General features: G+C 33.5%; 1 protein-coding gene across 1 annotated transcript in view; it reads right to left on the bottom strand.

Annotated features, from left to right (window-relative positions):
* Nucleotides 1–16,499, bottom strand: part of LOC106869142 (uncharacterized) — a 108,466-nt gene that overhangs the window by 64,270 nt on the left and 27,697 nt on the right. Inside the window, exon 2 of the mRNA XM_052966268.2 lies at nt 5,111–5,162. Within this exon, the coding sequence (XP_052822228.1) occupies nt 5,111–5,162 (52 nt within the window). The remainder of the gene's footprint in view (nt 1–5,110; nt 5,163–16,499) is intronic.

The raw sequence follows: 16,499 nt of genomic DNA, 5'->3' as shown, positions 1-16,499 counted from the left end.
CCAATTCCAGTGAAATCTCTCTCAGATTGCTAAACAGCTGTATAGTACAACACATTTAGAACTCGTGGAATATTCTAGCTAGAAGATTTCAAACCATTCACTTCCTCCTTATAACTTAAAGGTACTCTATGTTTATTAAGCTATATAATGCAGACATTACACAACTTATTCTACATCAACAACCATGAAATCTGGGTGAGAAAAAAAGCAACAAAAGATACTAAAAGTAGTAACCATCAAATCTACCGTTACCCTTCTTACCACCAGCACCAAAGAACTTTGGATAGATCGATCCAATCAGCGATTACACTCAACAACATAAGCATAACATATACACATAGATGACATGACAAAATACTAGAAATTTACTCACAAAATTCTCAGTATACATGAAATATAAAGAAAGCAAACTAATACACAAATTCTACACACTTGGTTAACATAAAGTGATAAGAAAAGTGAACAAACATTTTATCAAATCAATCATTGATTATGCTCCTCTTGTCTTGGTTCATACCCTCTTCCCAATAAACAATAACAAAACAGTTGGCACATACAAATCACACTAACTATACAATGAAATAATAAGTTATAAATGAAAGACTACCAAGACTAGCACTAACTGCGCAGGAAGCATTACAATTCATGCAGAAGCTAACACTACACTCAAACAGATCTACAACACCCTAACACACTATTACGACATTAGCAGAAGTACAGTAAATTGCTCACTGAGTCTAGATAAATACTCACACACTAATACACACACACACACACACACACACACATACACACGCAAAAAAACCCACAAAGAAAAAAAATAACAGCAGCGTCAATAACCTCATTAACTCCAAGCCAATGAAAGAGCTTCTATGCAGATGCTCATTTTGCTACAGATAGCAACCAAATCTCCTTCAAATCACACTCTGTCACCTTAAAATTAAAGAGACAACACTTTGCATAATGTGCACTATGTTGAATAAAATGGATACACTATGTTGAATAAAAGAAGGGAAGGTCACAGCTGGAATAATTCAGATCATAGGTTTACTCATTCAAACTGATCTGGGACTAAATAATAATTATCAAGTCAAATGCTGTGCTGGAATACACACAACCAGAGATAAATGTAGGACAACATCACTGTCATGGTTGACCATGTGCATCTTGCCTTTTTGTACTGCAACTACTACAAGAGTATAGAAGCATGCAGAAGAGGCTTGGAAAGTGGAGGAAACAAAACTTACTAAAACAGCTGTATTGTATTTAATGTAATAAGCTATGGCATATTGGAGAGTGCAGTATAGTTCTTAATAAGGTGAAGGCATGGTGGAACTGTGAATACCACTCAGTCATTTGACCAATTAACTACATGCCATAAGTCTGTTTGATCAGTACTATATGTCAAGAAGACCCAAACATTTTTAGGGTGGTTGGGTGAAATGAGAAGCTGTGACATGTTTAGCTTAAAATAGTTTCAACAATGAATCAAACTGGATTGTGACTAACAACACTTATAGGTTCAAAACTATCTAGAGGTTTGAGGAAAAAAAAATCTTTTAGCTAGATATAATACATGTGCTAATACAATGTTGAGTTTAGCATGCAAGTAGTAATAATTGATTGTATTAACACTAGTGTATAATTGAGAGTTATTTTGTCAGTCTTGGATGGAGGAAAGCTGGTGTCAACTTCGGTATGATATAAATTCAGAATTTAGAATGACAAAATATTGTAAAGCATTTAGATGATGACGACGATGACAACAACAACAACAACAACAACAATAACAACAATAATAATGATAAATGCCCTGATGCAGTACCAGGTATTGGCTCTCATGGCTTCTGATCTTAACTGATTGGAAGTGTTATCAGGTACATGTTTTGTCTTAGTATAAAAGATAGGCTACAACAAATATTCTGCTCAATACCACAGATTTACTTGTCGGTTTTTTGAGCATGTCCCTTGGTGGATGACAGAAGTAGTGGAGGAGCATCATAGCCATGTGTTGAGAGGAATTCTTTGGGGTTTGAATAGTTCACCTCTAGAAACATGAGTGTTTCATTCATCATCCTTAAACAAACCTTTTGAGGGGATGGACTACTCAACCAGAAGAAAATTCTTACTTGGCCCCAACTGCAAGGTCATGTGCTGTTTATCTTTATGTAAGATCATCACATTGCACACATATGGTTGTGATGTATGTGCCTGGTGTACTCTTATCAGGTGGGTAGTCATGATAGGTATATAGGGCTTCATATATTTGTATCCCAATATCACTTTGATGGCATGTGCTGCTCTCTCACTCAATAATAATAATAATAATAATAATAATAATGATGATGATGATAATAATAGTTTCAATTTTTAGCACAAGGCCAGCATTTTTGACTCCAGTGCTCAATTGGTACTTATTTTATCAATCTCAGAAGAATGAAAGACAAAGTCAACCATGGTGGGATATGAACTCAGAACAACAATAATAATAATAATAATAATAATAATAATAATTCTTTCTATAATAGGTACAAGGCCCTGGAAGTTTTGAGGTGAGGGGGCTAGTCGATTACATTGATCCCAATGTTCAACTGATACTTATTCTGTTAGCCCTGGAAGATGAAAGGCAAAGTCAACCTTAGTAGCAAAGTTAACTTCAGTGACATAATAGTAATAATAATAATAATAATGATAATAATAACAATAATAATGATAATAATAATAATAATAATAATAATAATAATAATAATAATCCTTTCCATTATGGGCAGAAGGCCTGAAATTTTGGGCAAGGTGATTAGTCAATTGCATTGACCCCTATGCTCAACTGATACTTATTCTATTAACCCCAAAAAGATGACAGACAAAGTCAACTTGGTGGCAAAATCAACTTCAGCAGTAAAAAATAATAACATTGGTTTCAAATTTTGGTACAAGACTAGTAAGTTTTGGGGGAAAATTGACCCCAGTACTCAACTGGTGCTTATTTTATCAACCCTGAAAACATGAAAGTTTTAAGTTGATCACAGTGGTATTTGAACTCAGAACCTAAAGATGGACGAAATGTCACTAAGCATTTTTCCAGGCATGCTAATGCTCCTACCAGCTCGCTGCCTTCTTAATATTGATAATAATAGTAATAATAATAATAATAATAATAATAATATTAATAATAATAATAATTCTGAAATTTTGGGGTGGGGGCTAAATGATTATATTGACCCCAGTACATAATTGGTACTTATTTTATGGACCTTAAAAGGATGAAAGGTAAAGTGGACCTTGGCAGAATTTGAACTCAGAACGTTAAGATGGCTGAAATGCCGCTAAGCATTTTATCTGCCAGGTAAACAATTCTGCCAGCTCACTGCCTAAGCAATAATAATAATAATAATCCTTTCTACTATAGTCATAAGGCCTGAAATTTTGGGAGAGGGGACTAGTCAATTACATCAACCCCAGTGTTTCACTGGTACTTAATTTATTGACCCCAAAAGGATGAAAGGCAAAGTTGACCTCAGTGGAATTTGAACTCAAAACATAGCTACAGGCAAAATAGCGCTAAGCATTTCGCCCAGCATGCTAACGATTCTGCCAGCTCACTGCCTTATAATGAAGGATAATAATAAGTAACATCCTGCTGTTTTCCGGCTCAGTAGCAAAAACAACAAAAATAGTAAAATACAGACCAAATTTGAGATTTCTGACTGAAAACCCAATTATGAAAAACATACAAAATGCACTATTTTTATCTTCAATATTACTTCATAGATAATGGCTTCAACACCAAAGAGAATGTCACTAAAGCAAATGTTACCGAAAAGAATGTCACCAAAGCAAAAATCACTGAAGAGAATGTCATCAAAGAGAATGTTAACAAAGAGGACATCTCTTTCCCATGGATATTAGTGATGTAAGTGAAACCAAATGCTCTCAACTAGAAGATGAAACTGAGTCACAAATCTCACTAATATGGGCAATGACAGTAGCAATAATGTTTTTCTTTTTTTCATAGGTACACTGTTTTGTATGGAAGAAATAAATAGTGTTTGATCAAAACTCAAACACTAGTTGTGAAGGTCCAACATACATTAGCTTCATTGTAGCAAAATAATAATTTTTACTAGGTAAATATCAATTAATGATTTGGAATTCACTGTGATGAAAGAACATCAATCTTTAAGTGTAATTGTATCATCTTTAATTTCCAATTAGTAGTTTTGAGGACTAGACACATCCAAATTTTTAAATTGCTTTTATTTTCCTTTCATTAGTGTACATTGTTTTTACTAGTACACTGTATTACTGATTTTTAGTCCTATATTTTTTTTTAATGAATTGCTGTTTTCATATTTTCTTTACTTAAATTATTTTGGTTAATTTAAGAAGGGAAAGCAGATTCTATTGGTTGTATATTCTTTAAAGTGTTTCAGCTTTAAAGCTGCAGTCATGCAGGGGCACCACTGTTGTAGGATTAGCTATAATATGAACAGTTCAAAGGTTTTACTTAATGCCTCTATCTCAACAATAATAAGGCCTTGTTTTTCAGATTTCAGAACTGTAGCAGTTTGAAATTCTCTAACCCCTCCTTTACCTTGTACTGTTAACAGGGAAGAGCTCAAACTAAACATTAACTCATACATTTATCATTATTCCTCAGTCAACAAGATGTGTACATTGTTAAGGCACCCAAGATTAACTAATACAAATAAAAGGTTTTGATATAGTGAAATTTCTAATATTTAATGAAACCATTTTTATTATCAATTCTGTTTAACATGAGACAGTGTTACATTGTTCTTTATTAGAATAAGTTGGCATGTCCATCTGAATGCCATGTAAATATAAACTGAGTATTAATTAGTGAATTGCTTCATTAGATACTAAAAACTGCAAGCATACCCCATAACAAGAATTATATTGTCTTAAAGTGAATTAAATAAAAAAATTAAAAAACCAAATGAAATAATTTACAAAGAAACACCTTTCTTTTCCTTTCAAGTTTTGTTCAATTTATGATTAGGCTGAGTTGTTTTCCTTTAAAGAAAATCATCTTTTAGTTTGTATAATTATAATTATATGAAATTTTAATTAAATAGAGAAACCTTACCTTAAAAATAACATTTCCTCTCCAGCACATCTCCAAGATATAATTGTAGCTCCTGTAACATGAAGAATGGAATAATAAATAATACATTGTTCATTTCTTTGCCTTTTCTTCAAAGCAACAAATTATTTTAATGTTTATTGTTCTGTGTTGGTACAGATTACATGAATTTGATAAGGAATATAAGGCTTCAATTCAGAGCCTTAATACTAGTGTAAATTAAATTCAGCTTGATTACATAGAAATGCAGAAATATATTAAGTACAAAACATATGTATTAGGAACAAAGGCCTTATAGCTAAATTCCTTTTTATTATAATCAACACTTTTATATTTTAGAGAACTGGTGATATTTGTGTACAGTCATAGAAATAAAGACTTTCAAAAATTTTAATATAAAGTATTATTTAATTCAACTGGGTAATCACAACTGGAAACTGTTATTGTACATAAAGGCTTGATGTTTTGTCAGTTTTGTTTTAAGGGTGATGGAGTCAGTAGGAAAGGTAAAAAATTAACCTTGCTTTAGTTTTGTCTCTAAAATGTTTTATTGATTTAATTTTCCTAGGATTCACAAAATAGCTACACGTAGATTAAACTAGTTATAATAACCTCTAAAAAATTGGCTTTTAGCCTAATCAAATTAATAATTAAAGACTAATTTCTAACTTTTCCATAAAATTACTATTATCAAAATAAAGGCCATGAAATTACTAGCATCAATTTAATTTTGGCTTTCTTTTCTACTTATATTATTTTAATATTTATCAACCTTTATAGAATGAAAGGCAAAGTTGATGTCTGAAGGATTTGAACAAATCCTGCTGAGGTTATTATGTTTTTCATTCCCTCGGGGTCAATAAATGAAGTACAGTCTAGTATTGAGTTAATTTTTCATCTTTCTTGTTCTCTTTAAACCCCGGAAAGGGATGAGCTGTATCAGCTTTAAACATACTCAAAATATACCATATGCCACAACAACACTCCTATGGTTCTATTAAGAGTAATGCCCTTCCACTGCCACTATTGTTGCTGCTGCCACTAAAATTCATATTTTATGAATATGTATATCAACTATTATTTCCAGAAAGATCTTGCTGAAAATCTTTAAGATGTAAACACTAACATTAAAAGTGATATTTAATGATATTTTAAGGTTCTTGAAAAATTAATCCAATGAGAAATTTTTAATTATCAAGTTTTATAACATATAAATATAAAAACAATCACTTACAAGAAAAGATCATTGATTTCAAGTCAGCAACCTCCAAAACCAAATAGTAACAATGTGGATCTATTTAGATCTTTTATTTATTGAATTTCTATGAATGGTTCTGATTTCAGGTGAAGAGCTAATTTTTGTAATGCCATCAGCCTTTATATGATAAGTCAAAAAGGACTTATTATTGAAAATGAATAGTCTCAGTGAGCAAATAATGTAATAATTACATTCCATTAAAGTGATCCTATTATTCTTGATTAAAGACTGAATGTCAAGTACAAAGATTTCATTATGAGTGTATATGAATATTGAGTCATGGGATAAATAAAACTAAGCAAATAAAATATCTCTGAAAATATATACTGCACAGAAGGCGTAGGAGTGGCTGTGTGGTAAGTAGCTTGCTTACCAACCACATGGTTCTGGGTTCATTCCCACTGAGTGACATCTTGGGCAAGTGTCTTCTACTATAGCTTCGGGCCGACGAAAGCCTTGTGAGTGGATTTGGTAGATAGAAACTGAAAGAAGCCTGGCGTATATATGTGTGTGTGTATATGTTTGTCCCTACCAACATCGCTTGACAACCAATGGTGGTGTTTACGTCCCCCGTAACTTAGCGGTTCGGCAAAAGAGACTGATAGAATAAGTACTAGGCTTACAAAGAATAAGTCCTGGGGTCGATTTGCTTGACTAAAAGCAGTGATCCGGCATGGCCACAGTCAAATGACTGAAACAAGTAAAAGAGTAAAAGAGAAGCTAAATATGAAAGCTCATAATGATTTAATTTTAAACCTTGTTAATTAGCAGAAATGAAAAAGTAGTTATATACTAATTCTTCAGCATTTAAAAGTCCTACATCAGCAAGAATGGCTGTGTGCTTGTGAGGATCTCAATAGAAGGAAAAAAAAGACAGTAGAAAAAGTCAAATGCTACTATCATCTGGAAAGCATTGTCACACCTCACCCCATCTTATACATGAACAGCATGAAGTTACAGCCAAATATTAGGCCCTACTATTACCAAGGATTTCTATAGGCAAAAGTACATTCTTTACTTAGTTACGACAACAATTCAGAGATTGGTTCTCTATGGGATCAGAAAATACTTCATTCTCCAACAATTATTGACACTCTGCAAAACTCAGGTGTGGTTGCAATGGAGTATTACTCCTATATCTTAAGATAGTGTAGTTACTGCACAAACAGGAATCTTAGACCATATCCAGAATAAAGCCACTTGATTGACTGGCATAAACCTACTCATAGACACATTTTAGTTTCTGGTTTGCAGACATGCTGTCTCCTCTCTGCCTTTTCTATTGATGCTTCTTGGAGCTCGCTGGTCTTGTGTCATCTCCATTCAGGCACTTCCAACTCATTCATCTTTACTCCCCATAACACTAATGATGTAAGGTTTGGAGTTGTTTCTGATCCCACTTAGCCCAACTCTAACCTCTACAGGCAGTTTTTGCTCCTTAGGACATCAGCTCTCTGGAATCCCATCCCTGCTTACACCATTCTAGCACTTGCTGATATGCAACAGTTTATGTATATATATATATATATATGTATATAGTGTGTGTGTGCATGTTCATGTATATGAAAGAACAAACAAAGAGTAATGCTAAATAAACTCAAGTATACTGTTTTATTAGAGTTTCTGTTTTTTGAATACTCAGAAAGAGTACTATTTCTGAAAACTGAAAATAAAATAAAAGACTATTTTATTTCTGAATTTGTTCAGCTTTGTTCTTTATTTGCTTCACTGTTACTACACTTAAAGTATTGAGTACTTCATAACCATTGCTGTCTGCTTGCACATTGTACAATGTATATTCACAAAAGTTGTGAACATTAGCCAGAAAACCAATAAACCAATGCTTTTCAATGAAAATACGCAGTGGTATCTGTTCTGCCCATGTTGCACCAAAGTTCTTTTGTCAATCCTGTTACCATGAACACATTGAACAAGTGACTAGTCTATTGGAAACCAGCAGCCAGTGATGGAAATAAAATAACGGACAGTTTCAAATTTGTTAAGTGAGAAATAACATGTAAGTTATTTAAATAGTTACTTTGAATATACATGCACATGGTGCAGAATCAGTATAGCTTAGTAATACAATATTTACGAACTGAGGTTCAACAAGCCAACAAGAAAACCTCTATGTTGTTGCTCAGCCTATGAGAAACAGCAGCCCAAACAACTTCAACTTATAGTCTATCATCTTAAAAAAGGAAGGACACATTCAACATATAATGTAGTTGATATACAAAAAATGGGAATGATCAATGCTATATTTGAGCTGACCTGGTGCTAAAACAACTCAAGTTCATTCCTGCAGCTCTTAACTCTCTCTCTTTACTCCTTTACTTGTTTCAGTCATTTGACTGCAGCCATGCTAGAGCACCGCCTTTAGTCGAGCAGATCGATCCCAGGACTTATTCTTTGTAAGCCTAGTACTTATTTAATCGGTCTCTTTTGCCGAACCGTTAAGTTAGGGAGACATAAACACACCAGCATCAGTTGTCAAGCGATGTTGGGGAGACAAACACACACACATCATCATCGTTTAACGTCTGCTTTCCATGCTAACATGGGTTGGACGATTTGACTGAGGACTGGTGAACCAGATGGCTACACCAGGCTCCAATCTGATTTGGCAGAGTTTCTACAGCTGGATGCCCTTCCTAATGCCAACCACTCCGAGAGTGTAGTGGGTGCTTTTATGTGCCACCGGCACGAAGGCCACATATACATATATATGACAAGCTTTTTTAAGTTTCCATCTACCAAATCCACTCACAAGGCTTTGGTCGGCCCGAGGCTATAGTAGAATACAAGGTGCCATGCAGTGGGACTGAACCTGGAACCATGTGGTTGGTAAGCAAGCTACTTACCACACAGCCACTCCTGTGCCTTATTATTTCGTGTAATTATTTTGTGTTCTTTTGAAAACTACTTGATTTTATTTGGTGAAACTAAGTATAATTATTATTAGGTGAAACTAAGTATAATGTCAATATAAAGAATAAATCTATACTAAATTAACACCTCAAGAAAAAGAAGCATTGTTTCCTCATATGTTACCTCTTTGGTTAATTTTTCTAAAAAACAAGATAATGAGTTAAGAACTTAAGAGTGTTCAGAACAACTTATCAAGGGAAGAGAATGTTATTATTGTACTCCTCATCCCCTCATCTGATGCAGAGGGGAGGTTAGACAACATGCCCGCCTCTCCTTGAGATCATTCATAATGAGAACTTAATGAGATATCTTTCTTCCCAAGGGCAATATCCAGAGTTTAGGAACAGGAGAAGAAGGAAGAATAAAACGATGAAGAAAGATTAGATGAAGGAGAACAGAAAGAAGGAAGAAGAAAAAGATGATAATTACTGGTCATTAATTATCATATGACACTCATAGGTTAAAACTTATTCCAAACTTCTTGCTAAACTTAATTAATACATTCAACAAGTGTTGTTTCTACACTTTTTAAGAGGAAGAAACTGAAAAAAGTAAAACAGATGGACAAATAAAAATAATTGTTTGTAGAAAGGAAGAATATCAACATCATTAGCATTGAGTTCAACATTATTAGCAGTGACTACATATTCTGTCTTAATAGTGATAACCAGAAGAATACAAAGAGCCAAGTGTCTATTGCACTTGCTAGTACACACACACACACACACACATGTATAGAATCATAGCTGCAACTTGAATGCGAGAGAACAAGGCTTGAATAGATAATTGTACTGATCAATTATTTCATGCTACTATCTTTATGAATGTGTGTGTGTGTGTGTGTGTGTGTGTGTGTGTGTGTGTGTGTGTGTATATATATATATATATATATTATCAAACAAGGATGATTTCTACAGAGCCAAATCTCCCTCAAGTCCCACTCTACTGTCTAATGTATATACATATAATATGAGTCAATGAAGGAGAGCTCAACAAATTAGCTAAACACTATAGAGCAGGCATACTACTCTCAAGCTACACCCACTGTCTGTTTTGATATTTCTAAATAATAATAATAATAATAATAATATGAAGTAACAGAGAACTGGTTTGAGCATGTACCAAGTAAAGTTATGCAAGAGGATGGAAAAGTAACGATACTCTGTGACTATTATATTCAGATAGATCGTGTAATCAAACATCGTTGGCTGGATATTGTTATACTGAGTAAGAGAGACAAATACTGTCAGATCATTGATGTAGCCATACCAAATGACATGAGTGTTGTGAGTAAAGAGGTTGAAAAAATCACCAAGTACTCCGAATTAAAAGTGAAAATGGCAAGACTCTATGGAATGTGAGAGGGTGATATTAGTGGTGATCAGAGCATTGGGATCAATTCCATGGAAACTTCAAGACTTCTTAAGGCAACTGGAAATCCCATGCAAGATTAATGTCTTGCAAAAAGCAACCTTATTGGGCACAGTGCACATCTTAAGGAAAGTATTATCTGTCTGATGTCCTTGTGACTTGACAGATGAGTAAAAACTCCGGTGCATTTTTACCTACACTGTGTTATGAAGGATTAATAATAATAATAATAATAATAATAATAATAATAATAGAGTCAAAATTAAAAGAAGAGTGCCATTTGCTATCTCGTGAACAATATTTCGACATCTTGCGTGTCTTCCACTGGTTCAAAAAATAAATTTGTCAATCTACTTCATTTTCGTTTATATAGAAAGGATTGAGGTAACTCCTCCTGAAGATATAGCAAATGGCACTCTTCTTTTAATTTTGACTCTATATCTTCAGGAGGAGTTACCTCAATCCTTTCTATATAAACGAAAATGAAGTAGATTGACAAATTTATTTTTTGAACCAGTGGAAGACACGCAAGATGTCGAAATATTGTTCACGAGATAGCAAATGGCACTCTTCTTTTAATTTTGACTCTATATCTTCAGGAGGAGTTACCTCAATCCTTTCTATATAAACGAAAATGAAGTAGATTGACAAATTTATTTTTTGAACCAGTGGAAGACACGCAAGATGTCGAAATATTGTTCACGAGATAGCAAATGGCACTCTTCTTTTAATTTTGACTCTATATCTTCAGGAGGAGTTACCTCAATCCTTTCTATATAAATAATAATAATAATAATAATAATAATAATAATAATAATAATAATAATAATAATCCTTTCTACAATAGGCACAAGGTCTGAAATTATGGAGGAGGGGACTAGTTGATCACATCAACCCAGGCATTTGACTGGTACTTATTTCATTGACCCTGAAAGGATGAAAGGCAAAGTCAACCCCAGCGGAATAATAATAATAATAATGGAAGAGAAGGGTATGTTTAAGGTGACTGAGCAGAGATTAGTTGATCAAGCTAATGCTATTGAAAGAAAGTGGATGACAGAATTGGAGGTGGAAAAGATCACAAGAGAACTGGAAAAGAAAGACCAGGCAGTAGGAAAGACATGCAACAACATAAGAAATACAGCTCAAACCAAAGAAGAATCCAAAGAAAAAAATAATAATACTGCTACCAATAAGGAAGGGACAACTGATTTAAGTGAAGAAAATCAGAAGATTTTAGATGAGTTGCAGGAAGTAACGAGTAAAGGAGTAAGAAAAAGATTGCCAGCATTAAAAGGCACCAACAGAAGGAAGCTGCTAGAAATGACTAGGAAAGTAGATTCTGTTATCAGGAGAATGGAGACGCAGTATGGTTAAAGAAGGTGAGGGAAGAAGTAGTGAGTGAGAAGCAGCCAGATCTAAGATTAACTAGTGCATTAATGAGCAAAGTGTTAAGAAAAATACCAAATTGGAAGGGCCCAGGACCAGATTTAGTTCAAGGGTACTAGCTAAAGAAATTTAATAGTTTACATGGGAGGCTGAGGGAACAACTTCAAGATTGTCTTAATGGAGGAATAATACCAGATTGGATGAATAGAGGGAGGACAATACTCATCATGAAAGATGTATCACAAGGGTAATACAGCTGGTAATCATAGACCAATCACTTACTTACCATTAGTGTGGAAGCTGTTAACAGGAACACTTTCAGAAAGCATTTATGAGCACTTTGACAACCAGAATTTACTGCCAGAAGAACAGAAAGGTTGCAAGAAGAAGGCTAGAGGAATGCATGCTCTATTATACATAGACAAAGCAGTTCTAAATGAAGTAAAAGCTAGAAAGAAAAATCTAACAATAGCATGGATAAATAGGAAAGTCTATGACATGGTCCCACACTCATGGATAAGTGAATGTTTGAGTATATTCAGTATAGCAGACAATGTAAGAGAATCAATTAGTTGTAGCATAAAGAAATGGAAAGTAGATCACTACTCAGGTGACACACTGTTAAGGAAAGTTAATATCAAAAGAGGAATTTTCCAGAGGGACTCATTGTCCCCTTTAATATTTGTCTTATGTTTGATCCCCCTCAGTTTAGTATCAGGAAGGGCAAAGGCAGGGTATCAGTTCAGAAATAGTAACGAGAAAATAAACCATTTGCTCTACATGGATGATCTGAAGCTTTTTAGTAAGAATGAAAATGAGATAGATTCTTTAATACAGTCTCTAAGACTCTTTAGCAAAGAATTTGGCATAGATAAGTATGCAATATTAGTTATGAGAAGGGGACAAGTAGCCATCAGCAAAGCCATCCAATTACCAGATGACCAGACATTAAAATCATTGATAGGAGGAGAGAGTTATAAGTATCTAAAAGTATTAGAATCTGACAGGGTACTAACTATAGAAATGAAAGCGAAAATTGAGAAGGAGTACATCAGAAGGGTGAGGAAGCTAATGAAGTCAAAGCTAAATTGTCCAAATCTAGAGAAGGCTGTAAATACTTGGGCAGTATCATTACTTAGATATTCAGTAGCTTTTATAGATTGGGTAAGCATGAAAAAACGTTTCTGAAAGTCATGGGCATTATGCTGTCTTTTGACTTCATAAGCATGTCCACCAGTGATAGAGGTACTGAATTCAAAAAGATAGTCAAAGTTGTTGGAAAGATGGTGGATAATCTTATAGGCTTCTACAAAGTCAGCCACTAAATGTTGAGACATTAGTGTGTCAATGTCCAGAGAGGCAGTATATCTGATTGCATGCCTTTGGACAGTTTCCAATAGATCAATATTCTGGACAAGATAGGAGTTACAGACTGGAGATTCAAAAAAAGTATGGATGAACCTAGCCACATATAACCTTAAATAGATAACTAGTGAGTGACTGACAAAAGTCTTACTAAGACTTCAGTAGTAGCCAGATCTGATAGATAAGCAGTCAAATCTCCATTAAATCATGTCTATTGGCTTATATATAAGCAAACATGGAAGACTTATATGTGTATGGAGCTCAGGTGCACTATAATTTATCTGAAAAAGTTACAAGAGTAGACAAAGAACTGACATATAAGCTATGTAAAGAAAGACAACAATGAAAGCTAGAAGTACAAGCACAATTCACAGAATAAAACACAAAAATAGAAGAAAGTGAACATTAAAAGTGCCATGAAAAATAAGGGTACATTAGGTACAACAGGTGCATGATCAGCAAGAAATAGCAGCCAAATTATCTTCAAACCACCTTCAAGTCACACCCTATTGTCATAAGTTTATGTATGAACTAATGAGGGTGCCTCTATATGATATTTCAATCTACTAGAAATAGTAGTCAAATACCCCTAAAGTCACACCCTACTGGCTTACAGACTTATGTATGAGTCAACAAGAGAGACCTCTAACTGAAGATGTAACTTACAGAATAGCATTTTTCTATCCCTAAAATCTACTTTCTTCTGTGTTTATAAATATGTTCATATAAATCAACATGGTATCCTGAAATGATAGAAATAGCAAGCAACCAAATCTCCCTCAGATCATGTCCTTCTTTTTTATGTTACTTTGAGACAATAATCATGCATAACTAGTTACTTCTCACAATTTAAAAGATATATCTAAGTAAAGGTATAATAAGAAATACTTGAGGATAGCAAGTCTCATATATGGAACCATGGCACTACATGCAGGATGCAGTCTTAATAATACACTTGATTTATACACTCATGCTTTTATTACAATATTAATTACAATTATGTTTTTTCCAGTTAAATATAGATTAAACTGGGATTCATATATTTCATTTGGGTTTAATGCATCTTAGGTTACATACAATGGTGAGATAATATTGTTGAAATATTAAAAACTATTGTGTTCAGTATTATGAAAATATATACTGGAGATAACATTATATAAGGAGAAAAAATGTTTTTCCGTTATGTGATGTGCTTAGTTTTGAATATTATGTAACTAAACAATCATACAACTATTTTAAAGATAAATCAAGCTACAAGAAGGCTTAAATATATTTTTCCAAGTCCTACATAGAAAAAAAAAAAAAAATTAATCACAAATACACATAATAGACACACACTGATTATTGATCACAATATTATATAAACTTATATTTACATAATAGGGTTGGAACTTGGAAACTTTGAATTAGAAATAATATATAAAAGGGAACACTCTACTTTTGAACAAAGGAATATTGGATGACTGATAAAATGATAGCATGATATGCCAACATCCTGTTGATTCTGGAGTGTAAATGAAAAGAATTTTATTTTACGAGGAATAATTGTAAGAGTAACATTAAGCAGAGTGTTCCATGAATTTCCTGAGGTTTCATGAATTTCCTGGAGAGGAAGTTCTTGAATGTTATGAACTAGAATCATAAAAATCACACACAAAAAAAGAGCTATTACATATATTTTGTTTGCATTTAAGAACTATAAGAGAAAAAAAACTGCCAATGTGTTAGGTCTTACTTGAAGCTATCAATTGTCTTTTGAAGGAATTCATGCTCAATAAACACTTACCATCTAGATTAATCTGCCTCCATTGTTGACCTTACCAAATAATTAAAAAAATTTTTTACTGTCTCATAGTGCTGAAGGAACTCTCCACTGTGAAGATAATTATAGGCAATGTAAGAGTAATAAGAATGGCTTATTGGGCAGAAGAGAATGGAACAGTATACTTAAGTACTGAAGTCTGTCTTCACATTCATTCTCCTAATTTTTCCTTTCTAGCTTGATTTCAAACCAAGAGACTGCTTCAGCTTTTAAGTTTTTAATTTCATATAATTTAATGATCTTTGCAATCTGTTTCATGAAATCTTCCTTTGTAAATTACATTTCTACTGGATGAAGTAAATAAGTAAATTTATTTTCAGCTGTAAATTAACTTTTCAGTGATAATATGATAAAATGTAAATATAGTACATAGACTGATCAATGAAAATATTCTTCTACAGCTGAGTAACCAAACTTGGAAAAGAGTTCTATGGGCAACACTGTCTGACAAGGTTTAGCTCAATGTCCAGTTAATTTTTTTTTTATGCCAGTTGAAGTTGATTTACTTTTGAAATAGCTACTTGAATTGTTATACTTTTTCTATGTGGCTGTAAAACACATTTAAGAGCTGTTGTAAATGATTGCACACTTCAAGTTGTATAGCTAAAGAGCTGGTGTTACAGATTCCAGTCATGCTGAATAGATTGAAAGTATCAAAAAACAAACAAGAAAAGTTGCTGTACTTGAAGAAGGCTCCAACAGATGAGCTTCTTGATACATCTTACCTGAAGTGGCCAATATGTGTGAAATTAAATTTTTTTAAAAGTTAATGAAAAAACGTTTATACTTTTACATCTTTCAATTCAAGTGAATCATTTGTAACTAGTTAATTGGTCAGCTATACAGGGTGCATAAAGGATTTAAGGACATACCTTTTTGGGGTCATTGCTGCATTTTTTGTTAACTTTATATAATCCTTGTTTCAGAAAATAATAATGGCAGACCCTCAGCTTACTCAAGAAATGAAGAGGCATACTGTTATCATGGCTGTAAAGGCTGAACATAATGATTTTAAAAAATCACCAGACTTTTCGTCTACAAAGTTTGTAAGAAATAAGAGACTGAAGATGGAAATGTATCACCAGTATCAAAGTGTAAAAAGCATTCTAAATGCTCTGAAATCATCAGAACACCTGAATTTATCCAGCAAGTTCTACAGACCATTGATTACAATCCCAGAAAATCCATGTGGTTAATTACAAAAGATTTCCATATGTCAGAAGGAACAACCAGAAATGTTGTCCATGAAGACATCA

This window comes from Octopus bimaculoides, chromosome 3 (genome assembly GCF_046866305.1).
Source record: "Octopus bimaculoides isolate indiv1 chromosome 3, ASM4686630v1, whole genome shotgun sequence".
NCBI lineage: Eukaryota > Metazoa > Mollusca > Cephalopoda > Octopoda > Octopodidae > Octopus > Octopus bimaculoides.
Note: the sequence above shows the minus strand (reverse complement) of the source record. Positions and strands in the feature narration are given on the sequence as shown.